The following is a 25,707-nucleotide window of genomic DNA, read 5'->3' on the forward strand; positions in this document are numbered from 1 at the left end:
TGCACTCAAAACAGGGGCATGTGCTCACAAGTCTCAGAGAAATTTATTCTTTGATAGCATCATGGTCAGACTATCGGATGAAAATTCCTCAGGTTGGAGTTCACTTACTCAATGCATCTACAGCACAGCAAGTGAAGAGTCAAAAGAAATGGTATTTAGATGGGAGGAGGGGAAGAAATGTGTCAAGCACACTGAAGATAGATCCTGAAAGTGGCTGTAGGAGAGTACACACAGATTGGCTTCCCTGCTGCATTTCTGGGCTTGCTGTATAGGAGCCAAAGGAGCGGGGATGAGGAGGTAGGGCATAATCAAGTGCATCTTTGACCAGAAACATCAAGGTGATAGGGCACATGCCCCTAGAACAGGGGTGTCAAAAATACAGCCTGCAGAACACCATTATCTAGCTCTAGTGCTGCCCCACATTGCATACATGGTGCCTGCCCCAGCTGATTTGGGTCAGGTGCTACATGCAGAATGGGTCTTGGACTGACTGCTGAATGCAGTGCAGTCCCAGATTGGCTTGGTTGAGTGCCATATGCTGGATCCAGCCTGGGTCTGTAGGCCCAATCTGGTCTCCAGGGCCAGCCATGCACCAATTTATCCAGCTCATGGACCAACCCCACACCACTCATCTGGCCCATGGGCCCAGTTGAATTCTAACACCCCTAACCTAGATAGTCTATTAAAAGTTCCTGGAACATACTGGGAACAAGGAAGTAGAAGAGAAAATAGAAGAAAATATAGGGGAAATCTGCTTTTAGATTCGGTTCCAGCAGGGTGGAACTGGATGAAAATCTTAAGTAGTGGAAAGTAACTTGAGTAGAAGTGATAATACAAAGCTCAGCATTCTACGAAAAAGAGAGAGCAGAATTAAAACAACCAACCAACCAAACCAGACCCACAACAAAACTCAGGGAACTGGTAGGTAGAGTCTCCTGGGAAGATGATCAAAAGGATAAGAAGTTGGCTATACACAGCTGTATGTAGAAAATTCAGACCTCCAGTCTACAGTAAGTCTGTTTTTGGATTTCCAAACCATTCTTTAAAACTTTTAGTATGACCATATTCATTCACATACTACACTGTCAGCTTTTCAGAAAACCTTCAATCTAGAACTGGAGGGTGTGTGTTGTAAATGGAGATGTTCATGCTAGAATTGAGGCCATGGAGATGCCATAATGGCCTTAGGGAGCTGTGTTGCCCTCTTTTCCCTTCCTGGGAAAGGAAGGGGAGACTCAGTTGCTGCCAAATTTGTAGCAGGTTTTTTGCAAAGCAGACACCAATACCACAGCAGTTATTATGGAGTTAAAATTTGAGCAGCAAACTTTGCACAGAAAGAGCAAGTGATGCCGAAGAGTAGACTCTACTCCTGCTTCATGCAGCCTCATTCAGCCACAACTCTTGAAGAAAATCTGTCTTTAATTTGCCTTCCCAAAACAAAGTGCATCTTATTTGGGGGTGCATGGTATGATAGAAAATATGGTATTCCATAAAAACATACTAGCTTGCTTCTAAAGTACTAATACACAAATTTGAGCCAACATTTTGTGGTAGTTGAATGTGTTACTACTTCACCAATTTTGTTCCTGTTAAATGTTCAAAACCCTAAAACGCTGTCCAATTTTTAGGATCATTTTCATTTGCTTTTATGACTAGTGAATAATAACCCACTTATTGCACCTTGAAAAATATCTGAGTGTAAAAGGCTGCAGGGAAACACAAAAACCAACTGTATTAACACATATTCAAGTCACAACATAAGGTACCCCAAGGTTTGCAAATTTAGAATTCAGGTCATCTGGACAATCTTAAGTGCACTCCTTTTTGCATCTACATTATGATACTGTCTTCAAATTACATGACCACATATTTTTCCATGAAACCCATCTTATTCAATGGAGCCCCCCAAAAGCTGTTGGAGTGGTTACAAGTATTTAGTACAGCTTAATTTAATGAATGTGTTCCATACCAACCAATTTAACAGAGAACAAACCAACCTTATTTCACTAAGCGCACTGTTCCATTTGAGGGAAAAGATCTTCTGTGAAAAAAAATAAATGAGGTATTCCAAATGAATTGACCACTGAAGTTTGAATTATACCAAGTCTAAGACTGTCTTGTATGTTAATATGAAGCTAAATCAAGTCATACTTCATACCTTATGTTGGATGTATGGTCAATTATCTTTCCTAGCACATGGAGAACTTTAACTTCTAATAGTCTAAGCAATCAAACATAATCCTTCATAGACTTAAAGTTACTTTAGCTATGAACCTGTAGTTTAAAACTGAAAGCTTAAGAAACACAAAAATATTGTTTTATTCCTTATTTGTACTTCACAAAATTAAAATCAGCTGATTACATTTTGAAATCTTATGTTTCATTTCTTCCAATATTTCCTTCTAGAAAAAAAAAAAAAAAATCACTGAAAAGTTATTTCTGTAGGTTGAAGTCTGATACTTTGAACACTACTGTTTATTTGCAATATTATTTCCCACACATTACATGCCAGTGGGTTTTTTTCTGAGGATTGAAGAGTCCAGCTACTGTGTGATATACAGATATATAGACAGCGTGAGATGTATATCACACACTAGCTGGACATATCTATATAATGCCAACTTTGCCAATCTACCCCATATTGCTTAAATCCATTTTCATTTTTTACAACAGAACACCCGAGCTGTTTACAGATACAGCAAAATATTACATACAGAACCTTTCCCACAACTGAGCAAACAAAAGGTTACTCAAGTTTGACAGGTATGCATTTTTATTCTAACGCATTAAACAAGATTAAGGGATTAACAGAGTTGAACTAATGGTGACCCGCTAATGGTGATCCAGAATAAATGGGTCTCCCCAAGGATAAATCTCTGAGAACCCTAGGATTATTACAATAGGGACCTTAGTTTCAAATTAAATCAAAGTTGCAAATATTTGGAATTATGAACACAAGGTGCAATAGAAAGCCAAGGCATGCGTGTCACAGCTGAGTATACATAGGAAGGAATAGTGGGTGTATGCAACACTAGAAATAAACTCTTGGTATTATGTGGCTTACAAGAGAAATCTTTACCCGATTACTTCTGTATAATATCATACTGCAGAAAAGTTAACTGTTCCTAAGTTTAATATCCAGTAGTAAATTGCATCTATGAGATGTAATAGAAAACTTGTCCAGGGCCCCTTTGAAGATTGAACATTGAAGAAAAACTCAAAGAACGTGTCCAATAATGTACTAGGACATTTTACTTCATTCAAGTACAGCAAAATTTCACCAGTCTTAATGATTTGTAAAGTACACAAATATGTACATAAAAGAAAACCAAAACCCATCAAAAAGGTGGCCATATAGTATGTATGTATGTGTGTATATATATATATATATATATATATATATATATATATGAAATGTGCAAATTTATTTAAATGCAAGTTAGTTTAAACAAAGCATATATATGCATGAGAGAAATTTACAATATTAATGGAATGTATTGTACTATAGATATCTAAATGCTCTTTTATATCTACAGCCAGTGCAAACTTACAAGGCACAACTCATTGCTGACATTATAATGCTGTAAGTTACATTCAAACATATCTTAAAATTCAAACTCCTTTAAAAAAAAAACAAAACAAAAAAACCCCACACAACCATGGAAGTAACCCCTTGCGACTTCTTGCTCAGATGCTAGCCTTACCCCAGAAAGTTAAGCAATGAACAGATGTACAGTATGCCCTGGACTGATCAGAAAGGTTTTAAGTTAAACCATAACCTTAAAGTTTTTGGCCAGACCTCCTACTACTTCCTCCTCCAGTTTCTTGGGATCTGATAATAAAATTAAAAGATAATACCAGTAGTACCTCTCTTACAACATCTAATAACTAGCTATACTTGCTGGCCTCAACTATAGAAACTCCTGAGATAGTCCTCTAAAACTGTTTCAGTACATTTAGTCAAAACTGCAGAAAAATCTGAATTAAAAAAAAATTTAAGTGAAGTTTCTTCCAAGATACTTACATTTAATGTGTCTTTGCTAGACTGCACAGTGACAGGTGCCTACCAGCTAGCAGGGTTACAAACCCACAACTTGCTGTTTTAAGGCAATATTTCAACAGAATGGGGGAGGTGCAAATATTAGGTCAATATCACTATTTAACAAAGTACTGGTCATTATATAAATTCAAAAATCTTTACTCCCCATCACAGTGTTCTGTGCTTATTTGACAGGAAACCCCCACCAGCAATTTTTTAGCAGAAAAATGTATTGCATTTTTCTAAATGAGAATATAGCCATTATTATGCACGCACACTGACTGACACTGAGAATGCCTGACAGTTAAATGGGTCCTCTCTCACCCCTTAAAAAAAAAGGGGGGGGGAGGGGAAGAGAGAAGGAGGCCATCTTCCACTGGGCCTACTGGAAGTTCATGTAGCTTACAGTCACGTCTACAACAAATTATCTAAAAGCTAACATCTACTAAAATGTAACTAATGTTGTAAGGGGGTTCTAAATTTTTAATAGAATTTACCACATCACTTGCTTTGCAATATCATCCTAAAATTATACTCTTAATTTTACCTCTTAATAGAAGATATTTAATAGACATTTGAGGGAAACAGTACAATACAAAAGCTCTAGGGTCTTTTTGCAAAGATACCTTCTATTCCATGTGCAAAGTAAGAAGGGAGTGATTTAATTGGCAATTATTTGAAGTGCCATCAATAAGGACACAAAAATATTTAAAGCAAAAACAAGTTCAAATGATCTGCAATGATCTTTGGTTTAGCCTTCTTGACCAAAGTCTTCTGTAAACTTCTTCAATTTTTCTAGATCCTGTTCATTTACTGTTGGTTTTGTATTAGCTAATGACCTGAGCATATCAGCCTAAAAAGAAGGGAAAAAGGCAAAAGGTAGTTATAAAGCACAATTTAAACAGTATCACATATGATAATCAAATACACCCACTAAACATTTCTATCAAGATAGGCACAGAATTATAAGCCAGATTAAACATTTCCACAAGCACTTTTCACTTCCATAGATAAGATTTTATCTTGTGAAAACAAAGGGTCAAAAAGATCTCAGCAATAATTAAACCATTAAGAACTGAAATTTAATCCACTCCACCACTACCTTATACATGATTTGGCTTAACAATTTTTATTGGAAAGGAAGAAAAAATCCGGTGTTTTCTGTCTCGGTTCCTCATTATTCTTATTTTAAAATTGCAAAAATGTTTACTGAGAGAGGAAAGATGTTCCTGTGTACTGCACAGTACAATGCTCCAGAAAGCAAGTCTGTATGTAATGCAAATATTTTACTTGATCTCTAGCAAAGTTTAGTTATTCATGACTGATAGGCAAACTCCCTTGTTAAATAACATAGTTAACAAATCGCCAGCAGTCAGTATCGGTGCAATTTCAATCCAGCCATGTTCCCTCTATGTATACTCTGGATTTTCTTGGTCTACAGCATTTGATTTTTTGTGACCATCTCTCTAATCCTGCTTACCCCATTTGGAAAACATCTGCCAAGTGATGAGAGTAAGTTCACATGGTAAAAGAGCCTGTTTGCTTAGTTCTCAGTGACAATGCCATTTTAAAGCCAAAATGGGAGTCACAAAGGTTATGCTTAGCATAATATGTAGGTAGATTTAATTAGGCTGAAAGTTTCTTCTCCCAATATCTAAGTGAACAGGCCCAAACATCCTTCCAATACATATGACGCTGATACAGAAAGCAGGATCTTGTTACTGCTTACTTCATTCAGAACTGTACTACTAGATGTACCAGAAGTGTCAAAAATGTTTGTGCCATTCAACTAACAGAAACATTTAATAAGACCCTATATTTTTTCAGATACATTAAAATATACATGCAGTTATCTATGTTAGTGTCTAACACTTTCCTGTCCACGTCAAACAAGTGCATCCAGAAAGTGCAGAAACAAGTGCAAAGTCTGTTAACATCTTAACTGAAATTCCCTCAATAGAGAGGACTTTAACTTCAAGTAAAAGGTTCTAATGACACCCGCCTAGCATTTAAATTTGACAAAGTTCCTGAGATATACCCGATAGATGTTTTTTGGAAGAGATGCAACATGGCAATTGTTGCAGCAAAATCTCACCAATTCCCCCTTCCCACTCAGCCATGATGATGATTAATTTTTTTTTTTTGCTTACACTCTACCCTGCAGTTGTTGGAAAGAGTGACAGCACTAAGTGACACGCAATGAGCCTTGTGATATTGACTGAATTGAAATATATAGAGGAGATTCCTACCCTACAGACCAAGGCTGAATTAGAGAAGGATCTAGAGAATAATGAGGGGGAGGCAGAGCTGGGGGAAAGAAGGGAAGGGGAAGGATAGAACCTCCCACTAGCCACATTTGCTGGAAATGACCAGAAGCTATTGTGTCACAATTTAAAAAAATCTGTGAATAAGAGTTATTAATATTAATTTCAACCCTCAAAACACTAGCCTGCAAAAACAACTATTATTCTCTACACCAGAGCTGAGCTGGACAGAACTACTCAACATTGATAGCCTAGATTTCTCCTGCTCCATGGCCCCCTCCCACCCAGGGTGGAGGCAGAAGCACGAAGCAAAAGCTAGAGGAGCAAGAAGGAAGCTTGGTCACCTCAGCCACTGGAACGGTAAAGGCAATGGCAGCCAGGCAAGAGCTTCGGGGGGGGGGGGGGGGGGGGAATAGACTGTGCACATAACTGCTCATGGGGTGCCCATGGCACATGGGCTGCCTGTTGGACAACCCTTCTCTAAACCACAACAGAACTCAGCACCCTGAACCTCAGCACGCAAGTATGATAATAACAGGACATCAGTGACAACCAAGGGAGGAGTCTGCAGGATGCCAGGTGGGTGACAGACTGAAAAGAACTGAAGGAAAGGAGGAGCTAAATGGCAGCTCCATGGCAGCAAACAAGAAGAACATGAAGAACATATAAATATAGGTTGGGGAGAGTTGGCTCTCTTTCAAAATGACCGCAAACACAAACAGTCCAATGTTAGGACTGATGAGTGGTGCCAAATATGTTCCATACTTCTGAAACCAATCCACTGATTTAGAGGCCTCATGTCAGCTGCACACTGAATAGATTTTCTAGAAGTTGTGAAGGAACAAAATTAAAAAAAAAAAAAATAAAAAAATATACTGACCATGGAAACATGAGGCTCAAATAGCTTATCCCCTGGGACTTCCATCCATGTCATTTCAATGGCTTCAGGATCACCTGGAGAGCATGGGGTAAGGAAATCTACCAAAACATCTGGATTAGACCGTGATGGTCCTTTTACCTGGAAATAATAAATATTATAATTAAAAGTAGGGATTACTTACAGACCACTCAGACAAGCTTAAAAACACTACAAAGGTTTTTGTCACTGCATTACTACAGAAAAATGAGTAGCAAGAGAACTTTTCATATTTGCTTTGAAAGCCATGAGAAGGAAAGCACTGAAATTCTCATCTCCCTCCAGGCTCAAAAATCCATAAAAGCACCAGTGTTAATGCCTTGTCTTTCAAGAAGTTACTATTTACCAACTGCAGCTAAAATGTGGGAGGCTGTTAGGAGCCAAAACCATTAGTTAAAAATCTAACCAAACCATAACAAATATGAAATATTATGCTGGTTTTCTTCTCACTGGGAGGCTCCACTTCCTAGGCGAAGCCCTATGATATAAGCTGGACCTTATTTGACCATGTTAGTGGCAGTACTTCTCAAAAAGCACTGCAGCAGGTAGACAGTTGAAAGGCCACTTCCAAGGGTTAGTATGAGCTGCTTCCTTTGGGATTTATCAAGTCCCAAGTTCCTGTAGAAAGCCTGGAATGCTAGGAAAAAAAACCTTTTTGTATGAATATACTTCCAAAAGCAACTCCAGATTAAAGGACAAATCACTGGCATCCTTCCCACTCCCTGGTTAAGAAGGAGTAGATCAACTAACGCTAACAGGTTCCCACTGCATCTGGATATACACCCTACAGTACACAGTTAAGAAACACTCAGCAATGCCTTTTGTATGTTGAGACATTGTGAAGCAGTGTTTCAGCTCCTACGTTATGGGGCTTAACATGGAATGTGGGGACATCTAGTGGGAGAAAAGCAGTTATACCTTCTTCCAACCCATGTGCACATCTACATTTATACTGCTATGCTTATTTGCTATGTGTCCCACATTAAGGCTGTCAATTCTGGCTTACTTCATCATTATCTGTCATATTAAAGAGCCATAAGAATAGAACACACCTGCAGGAATTAAAAGGCATTTATGATGTAGCTGTCCAAAATAGCAGGAGACTGGACTCACGACCAAGGAGTACCTTCTGCTCCTGTATTCCCAGCTGGTTTTAAAAGGATGACGGTATGACAGAGGGGGTGGGGTCAGGGAGAAACGATATAATTATATCAAGTAGGGGGTGCACTGATAATGATTTTCTTGGTTGATACAGACAGCTGATGATTAACCAGTCACATTGGCCAAGGGTTATCCGATATTTAGTAATAGTGCAGGGCATTTTAAACTACTGACAAAAACTTTTTTGTTCATTTTGCATTTATAACACAAACCTCCTGCCTACTCCAGCACTCAATGAGGAAGATGGTGACTGCCTTATTCCCACACATGTTGCCCCCTTACCCACAGCTCCTACCCACAACCCCACTCTCTGTGCAGCCCATGCATGGGGTGGACCCGCATATGGACAGCAGGGCTGGGCACATTTGGAGACCTGGAGTACGCCACTGCCTGAGTGCTGGTGGGCCCCATGCAGCCAAGCTCCCGCGGCCAGCTGGGATAAGGTACTTTTGCAAGGGCACCCAGTGCCTGGTGAAGAGAAATATCCCTTGTGTGGTGCCTTACCCCACCCATGCCCAGCTCAACATCTCTGCAGCAGCCCTGGTGCTCAGGCCCCACTGCTGCGCACATGGCATTGCCACGCCAGTGGCAGCAGTAGCCAGTAACGATCCCTTCGATGCTAAGTGCGGCACCACGATGCGACTGCTTCCCAGCGCCCCTTCCACCTCCCACTGCTCTCGCTGGGACCTGTAGCTTGCCATGGGCTTGGGCTGGCAGTGGGGCATGGGGACCAGACTACACTCACCAGGGTGCTCCACGTACGCGGCCATACTTACTGGCCACAACAACCAAAAAACGCGCCAAAAATGTAATTTCTCCTTTTATTGGTGTCGATCCGATAGTCAACCTATATAAAACCCCTCAATGTTAACCTTTTAGTACTCTGAGAATATAATGTATTTATTATATAATGAGAATATAATGTATTTATTAATTGGTTTGCAGCATCTTCAGAACAAAGAATAGCTTGCTTTACATTTGGATAGTATGTACAGTAAAAGTTCTGTTAACCAGAATCTTTCAAGCCAGCATGCTCTACTAACTGGCATGCCGGCTTGCAAGAAAGCGAAACTGGAAGTGCCCCTGTGGCCTGGGGCAAAGCAGCCTGCTCTGCCAAGCCCCCACAGCTTGGGGGCATAACAGACTGTGTGGGGCTGTGCGGGGCCTGCCTCCCTGTCCTGCAAGAGGGGCAGGATGCGGCAGGAGGGGCGGAGGGACGACCCAGACATGGCGGGAGAAGCGGTGGCCAGGGCCGCTCAATTAACCGGCATATTTTGTTATCTGGCATCCCCCATTCCCAGGGGATGCCGGATAACAAAGCTTTTACTGTAGCTTCTTGTGGCCTAAAAGGTTCTACCATAAAATACGTAAATCAAAGCTAAAGATTTTTACATCTTCAATTAGAATAACCATATCCACTGAAAGCATAACCCTGGAAATGGCTTATGTTTTGGCTACAGAAGCCGTCTAGAGAAGTGATAACATTTTGGACAGAAATAGGACTAGTAGTACCATCTGTCCTCATGCTACTCTGAGTTGACAGCATTGAATTATTTGAGGACTGTAGTAAACTATGTCAGGAGAGTCATATCTCTCTGACCACCTCAAGGAATCTTACAGTTTGCAGACAAACATGAGCAAAAATGCCAGGTGTCAAGTTTTGGGGCTCCCAGATATGAATTAGACTAAACATTTGTCCAAAGTGTCACTTAAATAAAAGCTAACGAACATTTAAAGTGTACAGAGTATGTTTCAGATTTTACCTCATAAAGAAAGGAAGCAATTAGAAAATCCCAGATGAAGGATGCCTTAATGCAAGTCAACTACCTATATATTTACAAGAAATGCACCCTTTTGTACTGTTCTTGGTGACTGCATATTACCAAAAGGAAAAAATTAAGGTGAGAGAGACTACAAAAACTATGAACTAAAATGTCTTCATAAGGAGACAAGGCACCATACTGGGTCAGACCAAAGGTCCATCTAGTCCAGTATTCAGTCTTTAGCTGCGGTAGTAGATGCTTTAGAGGAAGAGCATATGAAGAGGGTATAATCAAGAATGATCCATCTCCCTGGCATCCACCAACATTGATTTAGGGATGTTAGAGGATACGTCCCTGACTTTTCTGCTTAATAGCTCTTAATGGATCCAAGACGCATGGATTTGTGTAGTCCCTTTTTTGAACCTGGCTAAGCCATTTACCTCCATAACCTCCTGTGGCAATGTGTGCCGCAAGTTAACTCCAAGTTGCACAAAAAGTCTTGGTGACTAGCAGCTCCCTATTCACTTTGCCCAGACCCTTCATGATTTTATGGACCTCTTATATCCCCCCTTCAGCCTTCTCCTTTCCAAACTGAACAGTTCTAGCCTTTTTAGTCTCTGCTGATAGGCCAGCTGCTCCCTGCCCCTGACCATCTCAGAAAAGCTTCAGAAGAGGGCAACTAATTCTACTGTATCCTTTTTGAGATATGGAGACCAGAACTCAGCACACGCTGATCAAGAAGTAGATGCATCAAGCATTTGTAGAATGGCATTATAGTCTTAGTTTTGTTTTATATTTTATTGGCTTTTTTTGGTCATCACTCAGTTTTCTATAAACATCAGCTCAGTGCAATCTACAGGAACTCCAAGGTCTCTTTCCCAAGCTGTAATAGGTAGTTCAGAACCTAGCACTGTATACATTAACTGAGGTTATTTTTCCCCCTATGCATTATGTTGCAGTTGTTGACACTTAAAAGTTCATCTGCCACTTTTTTTGCTCACTCGCTTATCTTGGTTAGATCTTTCTGCAGCTCATCTTCATTAACTTGTGATTGACTACCTAGAATAATTTAGTATCATCTGCAAACTTGGAGAGTTCACTGTGCACTCTGACTTCCAGATCACATAAGAAAATGTTGAACAAAACCAGACCCAGCAGAGTCCACTTCTGACCTTTTCCCCGGAAAAGTGACCATAGACCATTTAGCCCTACCCCTTCCTTGCTTCCAACACTTTTATCCAGTAGTCAATCCATGAACCTTCTCTTCAATCCTGTGCCAACTCAGTTTAAAAGCTTCTGGCGAGAGACCTTGTCAAAAGCTTTTTAAAAATCTAAATGTATTATGATAACTGGATACCTCTTGTCAACATGCTCAGAGAACTCCAGATTAGTGAAGCAGGATTTCCCTTTACAAAAATCATGCTGACTCACCCCTAGTATATCATATTTGTCTATGTGACTGATTATTTTATTCTTTATGATTCTAACAACTTGCTATGAATGGGAGGAGATTCACTGGTTTGTAGTCTACAGAATCATCTCCGAAGCCCTTTTTCAAGATGGGCGTTGTGTTGGCAACTCACCAGTCCTCTGGCACAGAGGCCGTTTGTAATGATAGGTTATACGGTATTGCCAACAGTTCTGTGGTTTCACATTTCTTCATAGCTATGAGAACTCGGTACTAAACAATAATCTAATTCTAGGCTCCAAAACAGGTTTTTCATCTCATACTAGCTCAATTTGTTGAGGATATTCCAATTTAAGCACATGCCAACAAAATCTCCTCTCCTTTTCTGAGATGGGAATGTAAGCAGTGACATTTTATTAAGACAACCTCCCTTTAGACCAGAGACTTTAATTAATTAAAACAAATACTGAATCGTAAACTGTAAGAATTGTATTAATAGAAAAAAGTAGTCATAAGAATCTAGTAAGAAAATATTTGACCTGTCAACAGACCAGCACTGTTTTAATTCAGGAAGGGAGATGGAGGATAGCACCCTGGTAAGGAAATTTTTTCAGACATCCGCAATATCTTATTAACACATACTCCCTGAACTGCTACTGTGGAGAACCCTGGGATACGGCATTTATTTGTAAAGTCCAGTAGTCAGGTTGTAGACAGATCTATGTATCTATACACTTCTCTCTATGACAGGGGTCATAAAGAAGTAAATAATCTACACACAAGCACACAAATAAATAGCGTACAAGGGTTATTGAAATAGGTTATATTTACACACACATACACACGTTGTGCCGTTGCTATTTGTCCTTCGGGAACTAAAACATTGACACTCACATGGAAGTGGCCACTGGGTTTCATAACCAGGCTAAAACCGTGCCCGAGGACCATTATTATAGATCCAATGCGCTTTACTAACTTAAGGTTTTTTAAGTATGTGAGGATGCAGCTTCATCCTCAAAGCAGATTTTTAAGCGTACAAGGATGGCCCTGCTTTAAGCGGGGACTTGCACTAGACAGGGAGTTGCTCCTGAGGTCCCTTCAACCCAAATTTTCTAGTATTCTAAGACCCTTGTATCAATGTCTTGGTATCTACTCTCCTTCATCCAAGAACTGGACTGAACTTGCTACTTGGAAGGTACACAGATATAAAGCCTAGCTTCAAAACAAAGCTTCTCAGTTTAACCTGGGCTCTACAGTACCAATTACCATGAATTTCTATTATTTATTTTTTTTAATTTGAGCAGAAGATACCATCTCTGTTGAGTAGCAGTGAGGTAAACCTTGAGCTTAAAAAATTAGAAGGAGAATTTGAATGAATTTGGCAGACTAATTTTGGCTTAGCAGAAGCCAAAGAAATGCTGCCAGACAGGTTATATGAAACCCATCCTACCTAATCCTGCATAGATACACTTGCACAAATTTCAGATAAAGGTAATTTAACACCTAGAAAAAAAAGGCGGCAGAAATAAGTAATTCCTTTCTTCCTGTTCTACTTTGAAAAGGCAGTAGGTAGAGACGATGGTACCTGCTCCTTAACTAGACCTACTCCATCCCTTGGTATGTATTCACAGATGTTTCTGACTTTTAATACATGGTTGATCATTCGTCCATACCCAAATGCATAAACTGCGTTTGCTGATTAAATGTGAAGCAGGGATTTTGATGCAACAGTTGAAGTTAGCCACTTTCAACTGACATGAAGAGTCTGCCAACTTTGAGTAGCAACCAAAGCCCAGATGAAATGTGTCAGTCAGGATAACTCATGAATACTTTGAGGGGGCTGGGTGCCAACGTGCATGGTTGACAGCCCAGAGGCTGCAAGTTTGAAGCCACAACAGAAGTGCTCACAGTGTGGCCCCCAACAGATTCAATGAATCTGCAAATTCTACTAAATACCTTGTCACAAGGACTCAAAAAAGAAAGACTTGGATCACAGACATTTCATACAATATAAACCCCCCATATGAAATACGAAACAAACATTCTTTCAGGTAGATTAAAAAATTAAAAAAAAAACAAAAAACTCAAAATTAAAAACAGGCAATTCTGCAAGTTACTTACTTTTTTAAAGTGAGTAGCCGATTGCACTTTCCTAACAGGCTGCATCAGTGCATCACGTACAATGATGCTTATATCAGCACCTGAATAGCCATCAGTTCTCTTTCCAAGCTCTCGATAATCTGATTCTGTCAGCTCGTTTGGAGTGGTCCCAAGATGAAGCCTGAACATTGCAGCCCTGGCATGGTCTTCAGGCAAAGGAATATAAATACGCTTCTCAAACCTTGTTTAAAAAAAAACAAACCCACAAACATTCACTCCTGTATTTGCAATGTAAAGTAGTTGATGCAAACTAGTATACATAGTTTTCTTTCTGAAAGAACTAGAGAAAAGGAAAGCATTCAAGTGTTACAGCTTTTCAAAGCATGGGTATAAAAGTAGAAAATACAAAATATTTAAAAAAAGAGACTATTTTAGAAGTTTGCTTGCTCTAGTAGCAAACATCCTAATTAAAATTACATAGATAATCTAACCTCCTATGCTTAACATTTTTCATAACTTTCAGAAATTTCCATTTGAGATAGCATTTTTTCACTGTTTGTCTAGGTACAAAGCTTAATCATTTCTAGAAAAATATCTAAAAGGAGAAATCCCTTTAACATTGAGTTCTGGAGTTAGAACCAGAAAATGTACTGGCGGGGGTAGGGAGGGATGGAAGATTTAATGACCCTCCACTACAAGTACCTGTTTAGTTTGTTTAAAAATTATTTGAATAAAGTTAGTAAACTAAGAGTGATGTCATTACTCTGCTCCAAGATGTTAGCAGTTAACCCCCCCCCAACCACTATAAACACGGTATCAGTAGATGGTTTTGGTAACTGCAGTTCTTTAACACAAGCATGGTGACTGCTCTGATTACTGGGATAATTTTTCACAATTAAAAAGATGACTATTTTATAAGCAGCAGTATAAGAGGTACAGGAGAAAAAAAACCCAGAGGAAAACTAAACATTTTACGGTACTGCTGTGTTTTGATAAAGAAAGTGAGACAAGAACTTGAGTTTCTCTCCCCCTTCCCTATCACGAAGCACAGCTCCTACAATGTACACAAAGACAAAACATATACCATTCACCATTAACCTACAGAAAATGAGCCAGCCAAGCCTACACGATAAGCAAAGTAGTGTTTTGGCAGCCAGGTTCATGGCATATGTACATAATCCAATTAAAAACAAACACACATCTCCATGATACCCATCTAAGAGCATGTACCATGTCACCCATGTTTATTCACCAGGTTGCTTAGCTGTGGATTACTGCATTTGCCTGCTGTTGAAACACTGTGGGATTGTTACCCAAGCTTTTTTGGCATGCGCTAGTACAAAGTATCAAGAGGGCATCAAAACGTATGGTGCAGACCTACATAACATTTAAAACTGAGGTGTAAAAGAGTTTGAAATGTTTATTTTTATTTTTTTTAAAGCAGCATTTTTACTGCAGATAGACACAAAGTAGGGATGTATCAATAAAGATTTTATTGGCCAATACCGATGGCTGATTATTAACCAGCCATATCAGCCGATACTGATCTGATGGCCGATTTACAGGAATGCAGCTGGGCAGCTTGGAGAGCAGCCTGCTGGTAAGTCTGTGGGAGAGGGGACAGGAAGGGCACAGAGGCTCCCACAGTGAGGGAGGGAGTGGGGCAGGTGACCCCAGGAGCGGGACGGAGTGGCAAGCAGCTCCCTGCCAATGTGTGCACCCTTGGATGAGGCATGTGGGGCAAGGGTGGGTTGCCCACTGTGGGCTCAGGGCCAGGAGCTGCACCAGCCTCTTTCCTGCAGAGAGGCTGAGCTGGGAGCGTGCTCAGGGTGGGTGGTGGTGGCACTGGGAGGGGGGGCCGCAGGGAATTTTGGGGTGGCCACAGCCCACCTCATAGCCACCCCTCCCAGAGTGATTGTCGCCTGCCCATGATGATGTTCTTAAGATTCACAGACTCAGCTCTTCAACCAAGGGGCACAATAAAATAAGGGATTGGTGAGTCCTCCACAGCCAAGACGGAGAGGAGCACAGAGCAGTCAGTGAATGCCCTCCCCTATATTCTGGCTATCGAATGCACCCTGTGGACTCCTGCCACCTGCAAAGGTCAGGGTGCGGGGATTGTTTCATTGTGGGATTCCTAGAGGACCAACCTACCATATACATATGTTGCAAATTAAAATAGTACCTGCTTCCTCCAGGTACATTTCTGTCCTTCTCCAAAGCTTTTTAAAAAATCACACTTGCATGTTTCTACACTTGCCTTCTGAAACGTTTCAGAGCTATTTCAAATGTCACCTTTGTCCACAAACACAAATGGTACATTCCCTGTGTATTTAAAATGATAAGATGCACTCATTCAAGGTTAGGGTGAAATGCATAGGTCAATTACATTGGTGGGAAAAAAAAAAAAAAGAGTATCCCAAGTGTCCCCACTGCATCCACATCACAAACCCACTGTGCTCTTGTAACAGTTACCAAGTATAAATTAAAAAGCCTGTGTGGCAAGCTAGTAGGTGTTTTCAGCTGAGATATACTCAAAACGACATGCACAGGAGCAGTATAAAGGGGCAGGTATTTGCAAAGCATCTGAAAAAGTGTTGCACAAGAACCATCAACTTGTCTATTTAATTATATTGAGGCAAGCATGCCCCCTTTATTCCTACATTTCAGATCTACTCTAAGAGAATTATTATTTTCTCTGGCTCATCATTTCTTTCATGCAAAATGATCATGACAAAACTGTTTGAGAACATTCTCAAAGTCATTAGAACCATCACCTTCTCAGCAGAGAGTTAAAAGAGGAAGTTTTGTGATTTACAGCAAAGCTGCATATTTTATACAGGGCATCCCAGGTTTTATCAGATGTTACCTTCTCCTGATAGCTGAATCCAGAACCCAAGGTATGTTTGTAGCTCCTAAAACCAGGATTCCTTCATTGTCTGCTCCAACCCCTATACCAGAAATAGACAACATTAAATAATGCAACTACTGTTAAGTGTTAAATAATTTTAAACTACTTCAAAATTTAATCGAGTAAAACCAAATTACCTTCAGGAACATTCTGCAAGGTGCGTTTCAAAAGCAAGATCAAGAAAGGTAATTGCTTTAATTAGTAAGATCCTTAGAAGACAGTAAATCTTACCTTGCATCTGAACAAGGAACTCTGTTTTAATCCGTCTAGCAGCCTCACTTTCATTTTCACTTCTTGACCCACACAGAGAATCTATTTCATCAATGAAGATAATGGAAGGCTTGTTTTCTCTGGCAAGCTGAAACAAGTTTTTCACTAATCTGGTGGGCAGGGGGGAGAAGGAAGGAGGGAAAAGCAAACAAAAGCAGTTGAACAGCCTTAAAGATGCAAAGATATTTAGCTGAAAACTTGCATCATTTCTTATCACGTCAACTGACACATACCAAAGGGTGGTAAGGCATAATAATGAGCACTTTCATGCATGTTCTGGGAATTAAAAACTATATCAAGTTTACTTTTGGTTGCCTACAAACTGGCTAGAACACCGCAAACCAGTAGTTCAGGAAATGTAGTCACAAGCTTTTCTATTATGAAACAGCAAAGTAATCATCTCTGCTCAAGAAACTTGGAAGGAGTAACATCAAAAAAATTATTTTTGTAAAAACATGGTAGCACTCTTTAGCTGAGGAAGGTGGCCAGAAGGGTTTGTCTATCCAAGAACCAGATAACTGTTAACCTCTTAACTGTCATATTCCTAAAAAACTTTAACTTCAATGATAACTGCAAGCACAACTTTCAAGGAAAGCTACTTTACTCTGAAAAAGTAAAAGGGGAGTACTTCAGAATTCCTGGTTTGTTTCTCAAATGTGTTCCCCTTACGATGGAAGAGCTACTTTTAACTGCCAGTTATTCAAACAACAAAAAATGTCACCCTAAAATCTTTTATATTCCATGATGCACTTGTTCTTTCCATCACAAGTGAATTCACTCGGGATGCATTTCAAATTTCACAAGTGTTAAAATCTGCATGTTTAAACTGTTGAATACAAGTCACTTTTCCTCACAGATTTAACTATCTTGAAACCACTGGCATAAGCCCGATAGTTCTTCCACCATCCATAAAACCTTCACAGGAAAAATGAATAGACAAGACTTCTATTTTTTCTCTGGATAAGTCTTAAAATTTTCTAGGCTTGTTTGTAGGCTAGAGATCTAAAAGCATCTAGCAAGTGTGTAAACGTTTTTCCTCTTTGAAAGCCACTTATCTTTCAAAAGCTATAAATAGTAAGGAACAAAAAAATACCTCACAGCCAAGGGCCATAAGGACAAAAGTGAAGGGTCCTGTTTGAACCACCTAACTAACTGCTAGGGAAGTAGCAAGCTTCAAGTGGACAAAAAGAGCTGCAGACTGCGCACAGTGTAGAGGGAGAGGAGCTAGTTTTAACTAGCTAAGCATTGATACTGTAAACAGCGTATTTACGCTACTCAGTGCTACAGTGTACATTGCAAACGTATCCCAGTGCAGCAGACAGTTTTACAATGGTGATTCACAGTCACCGACTACGTGATTTTTCAGAACCAAAGAGAAGCATTTATTCAGGGGCGGAGGGATTGACAAAAAAATATCAATCAATTTGAGCCACTTACTTTTCACTCTCTCCTAACCATTTAGAGACTAGGTCAGAAGAAGATATTGAGAAGAAAGTGGAGTTGTTGGCTTCTGTTGCCACAGCTTTTGCCAAGTAAGATTTTCCTGTACCAGGTGGTCCAAAAAGAAGAATTCCTCTCCAAGGTGTTCTTTTTCCTAAGACGGGGGCAAGGAAAAAGAAACACTCAAGAACACTGAGTCAATCATCAATTTGGTGAAGAGCCTGGATGGAAAAAATGGATCTCATTGGAGTGCATTAAATATGCTTATATAATATTATGTACTTTTCACTTAACAGAAGTTTGACATAATCTGTTAAGGTACAAATCTATACAGTGATAAATAATTGCCTTTCCAATTGTAGCAGATGTTTATAAGAAATACAACCTGAAACCTTGCTCTAACTTACATATGTGATGATGATGATGGTCATCTTCAAATTTAAAAGGATAAACATGACATCACTGGTTGGTTTGGTTTTTGTGAGCATGTGAGTGGCTGATCAGGCCAATTTATGCCTTGAATGGTCTGTGGCAAACTGAGTAAGAGATGCCGCTTTGGGTTGCTTGATCAACAGTGGACGTGCTGCTGTTGAGAGATTTACATTGTCTGCGCTTCTGCTCTGCCTCAGCAGTTCTCCTCTGCTCATAGACTGTAGCTCCAGTATAGATGAGGCTTCACCAGGTAGAAGGATGAGAGAGATTTTCCCCAAGACATCAGGTCAATGTTGAAACGTTTCAAGGATGACTTGAAAGAGTCCTTGAAACATTTCTTCTGGCCTCCCTGAAAGTGCTTTCCCTCCTTTAGCTCACCACAGAAGATCTTTAGCAGTGGGGCTCATCTGACATCCTGGTGATATGGCCTGCCCATGTCATCTGTGATTTTATCAATAGTGTGGACCCTTGGAATCCCTGTCCATGTAAGAACCTCTGTGGCTGGGACTTTGTCTTGCCATTTTATCCACTTGAGTTTCCTCAGACAGCCCATGTGAAAGCACCTAAGCTTCACAGAATGGCGACTGTACACTTTCCAGGTTTCCCATGTATGTGTCAGGATTGACAACATAATGGCTCTGTAGGCCTTCAGTTTTGTTTGCTGACTGATGCCTCTGCACTCCCACACATTTGCACATAGTCTGCTGAAGGCCAGGCTTGCTTTGGCAATTCTGGCATTTGTTTCATCGTTGATGTGAACTGCATGTGACAGCATACTGCTGAGACAGGTGAACTTGTCCACTGCCAAACCCTCCAGGGAGTGGACAAGTTCACCTCTCAGCAGTACAGGGAACACTAAATCAGCAAACAGACGATCATGAAGAGTCACTTTCTGTAACTTCATCTTTGCCTGTAGTCTCCTCAAATTAAAGAGGTTGGCCAGTCTGGTATCTGATGTCAATCCCAGTGTCACAGTCACAAAAAGCATCTGTAAGCATGGCACAGAACATCATACTGAAGAGGTTGGGGCCAACACAACCCTGCTGGAGTCCCTTGGTGACTGGGAATGGTTCAGATGACTCACTGTCATCCACAACATGAGCAAGCATGCCATCATGGAATTGCCAAGCCATCGCGATGAATTTCTCTGGGCAACTGAATTTTGCCATGATCTTTTAAAGGCCCTCCCAAATGACTATTAAATGCTTTTCATTAAATGCAATGCATGTCATGTACAGGTTGGAGTTCTGTTCCTGGCATTTCTCTTGAAGCTGACAAGCTGCAAACGTCATATATCTATGGTCCCACATCCTTTCCTGAAGGCATGCTGACTCTCAGGCAGGAGCTCTTGTTCAGTGTGTTGCATAAGGTGATTCAGCAGAATCCTGGTAAGAATTTTACCAGCAACTGACAGCAAGACAATACTTGATGGCTGTTGCAGGACTATTGCCTTTCTGCTTGTACAAGTGGACAATGGGTGCATAACTCATACTCTTGGAGTACAGTTCCTTGAATCTATGCTACTGGAAGAGTTCAGTCAGCTTCAGAGCCTTGTAGAGACTTCTTATGGTGTAGCATCTACCCTAGGCACCTTACCATTTGACAGCAGGTTAATTTCTTTCAGTCTCAGTCTGCATTGGAGAATCAGCAAGAAATATGTTAATGTCTACCTGGGGCAGTTGATCAATTGCCCCCTAATAGAGGACTTCTGCTTGAGGATGTTATTTAAGTGTTCTGCCCATCTTTCCAGTATCTTTCTTTTGGCAATGAGCAGTGTGGTGCCATCAGCACTTAGGATTGGAAATATTCCTGGTAACTGTGACCCATAGATTGTCCTCAGAGCATCACAGGAATTCTTCATATCATTCCTTTCTGCATAGGATTGAATCTCAACTGCCTTACTGCTCAGCCATGAGGGTTTGATTCTCTCTGAGTTTGCATTGAACTATTCTCTTGATGTTGTTGAAGGTTGCCTTCTTAGATATTGAAGTGCTATTTTCCAAACAGGCCTTATGGGGCCTATGTTTCTTGTTCAGTAGTCTCCTTGTGTCAGTATCTTTTTTATCAAACCAATCTTGATGTTTAAGTGTGGTGGGACCAAGGGTATTGGATGCAGCCAAGTAGATAGTCTTTGAAGGATGCCCAATTTTTTTGATGTTATTAGAGTTTACATCAATTGTTACTAGTTGGCTGCATAGTTCTTCAACAAATGCCTGTTTCAATTTGGAGACACTGAACTTTTTGGGTGTTTTATCTGCTTTATGGTCGTCTATTAGCTTAGAGACTATGAGCCCGTGGTCAGTCCAGCATTCTGCACTTCTCATGGCCTTTGTCACTGACATCCTGCCTCTTCTCCTCCTGACAACATAATCAGCGAGATGCCAATGCTTGGAGCACGGGTGTATCAAAGACGTTTTGTTGTGGTTTGGCAGGTGAAAGACTGTGTTGGTGATAAGGAAGTTGTGTTTGGTGCCTTTCTTCAGCAGGAGGAGCCCACTGCTGTTGCATTTCCCAAGACCATTTTTTCTGATGACATCTGGCCACGCCTGGTGATCTGTGTCAACTCTAGCATTGAAGTCAACAAGAATGATAAACTTGCCTGCCTTTAGCACTTGTGATAAGAAACTCTAAGTCTTCGTAAAATTTGTTCTCAGTCAGATCTGGGTTGGCTATGGTGGGTGCATAGGCGGTGATGATAGTTGCACATCTTGAGTCGCATGAGCGGGAGTCGCATGAGCGGGCGTCTGTCATCCACTCGCTTTGTGAGATCTGTGAGCTTGATGACTTGCTGTGTTTTGATGGCAAACCTTCTTCTTTACTATAGCCACTCCAGAAGAAGGTATAGCCAGCTCCTTTTTTCAGTGAGTTGTCCTTCAGCTTGGCAAGTTTCACTCAAGGCTGCTATTTGAATGTTGAATTTGGCCAGTTCTCTACCAACAAGAGCTTTTCTCTCTGATCCATCTGTTATATAGCCCATTAGCGCGCACATATTCCAAACACCAACGGCGAGTGGTGTCACCTTCATCTTTTTGTGTGATTTGTCCACTGCTAGAGGGGGATCCCCAGCAGCCTCAGTATGCTGACCAGGGTCAAGGATGGACAATGTTTAAGGCACCTTTTCTAGCCCCTTCCTTACACTATGGGGGTGAGCAGGTTAATCCTGTTCAGTCACTCAGGGGCTACCAAATTCTACTGCTGCTTCAGTCCAGTGAAAAGCAACCTTATGCCCAGAGCTGCTTGTGTGCAGGTCTGCAGCTACAGCTCGCAGTGTATCCACACGTGCTGCTTTGCTGCTTGCCCACTGCCATAGGCCTTGAGTGAATCTATGGGGGGTTTATAGACAATATCATCACCTGCGTGGGAGTTTGATTTAAATGAGGGAAAGTTGTGCAGTCACCCTCACCACCAGGGTGACAGTGTAAGGGATAACCTGTTTCTGAACCACTGTTTTGCCTTCTCAGTGTGCTTCCCCAGCAAGTCTATAAAATAGAAGCTCTTAGGCCTAATAAGCCATGGTCTTCAAGACCTCTCCAGCCATCCCGATCATTACATCAAGGAATAGCTACAAGAGCTCTCTCACCTGTGAATAGATGAGGAAATTTAATGGGCAATATCACTGCCTCTTTGAGTGCTTCTTTGGCTCCTTCAAGACCAGCAACATCATTCCACTTTACATTTGGTCGCTCCATAACAATCGCACCTAAAAAATAGGAGATCACAAGAAGTCAGTCAGTCACAAAGAACAAAACAAACAAGAAGGGAGGATAGACCTTGTACATACAACAAATGTAAACACAACTAGAGATGACCTGTTTCAACATGGACTGTTGCTACTTTGTAATGGTTTCCATAAACATTACAAGTAAGTATCTGCAATAAACCATACTTGATCATTGTGGTTGAACTAGTTCAGTTGGCTGGAAAGTGTGAATTTCTTACAGACAACTGCTTTTTAAATTTAATCTGACTGCATGTATACAGATAGCATCTACAAACTAGCCTCCAAGAACAGGCCTATCTGTTCCCACAAAACTTAAAAGTGTTTGCTTAAAGTGAGATGAAAATGTGTGGCCCAATGTATAGACTACTGGACTGGGAACCAAGAAACCTAGGTGCTATATTAACTGCTCTGCCGCTGGCATCCTGGGAAAGTCAGTTCACATCTCTGACTCAGTATTCTTATCTGTGCAATAGGATAACAATACTGAAATCCTTAATAAAGCACTTCAAGATTTATTGATGGGCATTATGGGTCTTGTTTAGGTGAGAAGGAGATGGTGCCCATTCTCTCTCACATGAACCCAACATCCAAATCAGTTCAATCGTAAACAGGCCTGAATAGTGACACCACAAAGTTAACAGAGTTTGTTTGATTTAATCAAGCACATCTTAGGTTCCCTTTTAGACTTTAAACTTGACCAGTATGACATTTGCCGTAACAAAGAGGTTTCAACTCAACTGGAATTTTAGAAGGTGCAGAAGTTGTTATTATCAGGCTGATTTGATATGACAACATCTTTAAATTCTAGAGTAGACAAAGCCACAGCTAAGAGAAATTTCCAAATATGAACCAAATGTAAACCAATTCTGACTTCAAGTCTTCAAGTAAAAGAAAAAAGTTTAAATTATTTGTTTTAGAGGGGTTTCTTTTACTTTTAATGTTAACAATACTGCATGTTTAGGAAAACGTAGATAGCATCTTGATTATGGAACTTGGAAACAGAATTTCTGGGATCTAGTCTCAGCTGCAGTGACTCACTGCAAAGCTTCAGAGCACAGAAAGGTTCGATGATTTGCCCAATTTCATCATCAACTCCACACCCTGTTTTAATTCAGTGGAGCTATGCTAATTTTCACCCTCTTTAGAGCCTTTGTTTTACAGCGTTTCTTCAGTAGTTTTCTTGCTTGCTAATAGACAAGCCACCTCCTTACTATGCAAAAGATTTAATAGGTGCCTATTCTCTTTCATTAATTTGTAACAGCCTACAACTGTTCAGAAGTATGCATATATCTATGATCATCCTTGCAAATTAGGATTGAAAGCAATACTCCATTAATTTTGTTTGGTGTCCAAAAAGTTACCTGTTTTAAAAGTTCAAGGACTCCATCATACAGAGCTATAAAGCTGAACAGCCAGAAAATAATTAGACAATTTGTGACTCATGAGTTTTAATCCAACTGCTCGTAGTTTCAGAGCAGAAGGTTCTTTTCCTAAATAAGTTCTAATGTCAATTTTCCTGCTTACTGCATCTGAAAAAGAAACTGTACATGACTGGATTTAACAGATTAGCACAGCAGAAAACTAAATCTTTAGACAAATATGCCTAAGGAAAGAAAAATATTCCAACTATGATATCAGGGCAAATTCCCTACTCCAAAGTGCTTCATGGCAGACTGAAAGAGTAATAATTTGTGTAATGTAAGAGACTTAACTGGTCCATGATACATATAGAAGAAAACATTCAGGAACCCATAGCTCTTCACTAGATTGATCAAGAAATTGGGTCAAAAAGACCTTCAAGATTAGGAGTATGGAACACCTCACTTGAAGACGGATGTTCATTGCTACCAGCCAGTTTGCACATGGGACAACAGTAGCCAGCTCCACTTTGTCGTATTTATCAAATTCTAATTGTGAATATAATACCTATACAATTAAAGAAATCACAAAAGGCAAAAGTAACAAACGGAAGCAAGTCTGTAAAGCAAGCCACAGGAAATGCTTATGGTAACACTAGTCAGGAATATTAATATCCTGGACAAGGGTGTTAACTAAGTGGATTTTCTGTTAGGTTAAAAACGATAAAATCTAAAGAACCTCTTGGTTCTCAAGATTTTGGTGCCATAAAAGATATTTTTAAAACTTTTTTTATTTTGTGGGAGGGAACCATGGAAGTGGCACTTTATGAAATTTCAAGTTTCTGGAACTAAAAGACAGAAGACTGCTTTTTGGAGGGAAGGAATTGAATCTCTACCTACAGTGGGCACTGGAATAAGATTGTACCAAATCCCTGGACAGTATTCAAGTGTCCTTCAGTCTTATCTGAAAATTAGGAACTGTCCCATAATAGGACAGTAGGAAGGAATGGATTTATATACAGAAACATGAAAGTCTGTGTGACACTGATCTAAATCAGGTGAAGCAGTCCCTGAAAACACAGAGGTGGAAAGTTTTTGGCAAGAGGATCTGATCTTGGCTATGCTCAAAAATCAGGCAGAGGAAGAATGAAATTGTCACAACCCAAAGTTGTGATTTTTTGTTTGTGTGCGCGCTTCGGCACCTCTAAATTATTTCCCGCCAAATTTGTCGCTTTCTTTGCACGGTAGAGTTCTCTGCTGCTAGAGAGAACTCTGGTGCAACGGGGGATTTCCCGCCGGATTGCAGCTTCTTTGCAGTGTGCATCTCTTTCTTGCACTGTAGTGATACACGTTGCAAAGAAGTTCCCGCCATTTGTATTAGGATCCGCGCCGTGTTATTGGCCGATTCCTAATTTAGGCACATGTGGTGGCTAGCGATTGGCTTGCTAGCCGTACAAAAGGCTTGTGTGGTTTCCGCCCAAGTTGGAGGACTCCACAAACATCCGGAGGAGGGAGGAAGAGAGAGATTCTGTGTGAAGATGTCCAAGCGCTATGGACCCTCGTGGACCCAACGCGCCTCCCCTAAGCAGGCAAGAGAGGCAATAGAACCGAGCCTACGGAGCTTTCGCTTCTCGCCTCTCCCCATCACCGAGCGCAATCCTAGACGTATCCCTTTCGTGTAATTTCGGACCCCGCGGAGCCTAGCAAACTCCGGGGGAAAAACTTATCGGACCCGCGGAGCCTGAATAACTCCGGGGAAGCTTTTCAAACCCAACTTAACCGGACCCATGGAGCCTAGCAAACTCCGTGGGAGCAATCGATTTGTCAGAGTCCTCCAACGAGGGTTCAAGCAGGAGCTGTGCCTGGAAACTTGTCCAGCCTACACCAATACCATCTTTGGGTGCAAGTAAACAACCTTTTCAAT

The 25,707-nt window shown here is 40.6% G+C and overlaps 1 protein-coding gene across 1 annotated transcript in view; it reads right to left on the reverse strand.

Moving 5' to 3' along the window:
- Positions 1-2,750: 2,750 nt before the first annotated feature.
- The window catches only part of VPS4B (vacuolar protein sorting 4 homolog B), a 46,014-nt gene continuing 23,057 nt past the window's right edge, over positions 2,751-25,707 (reverse strand). The window contains exons 5-11 of the mRNA XM_019490334.2: positions 22,285-22,404; positions 18,270-18,426; positions 16,794-16,942; positions 16,521-16,602; positions 13,673-13,892; positions 7,184-7,321; positions 2,751-4,892 (exon numbers count right to left, since the gene is read on the reverse strand). Coding sequence (XP_019345879.2) covers positions 4,791-4,892; positions 7,184-7,321; positions 13,673-13,892; positions 16,521-16,602; positions 16,794-16,942; positions 18,270-18,426; positions 22,285-22,404 — 968 coding nt within the window. The 3' untranslated portion in view covers positions 2,751-4,790. The remainder of the gene's footprint in view (positions 4,893-7,183; positions 7,322-13,672; positions 13,893-16,520; positions 16,603-16,793; positions 16,943-18,269; positions 18,427-22,284; positions 22,405-25,707) is intronic.

The sequence above is a fragment of the Alligator mississippiensis genome, chromosome 3 (assembly GCF_030867095.1).
Source record: "Alligator mississippiensis isolate rAllMis1 chromosome 3, rAllMis1, whole genome shotgun sequence".
Classification (NCBI taxonomy): domain Eukaryota; kingdom Metazoa; phylum Chordata; order Crocodylia; family Alligatoridae; genus Alligator; species Alligator mississippiensis.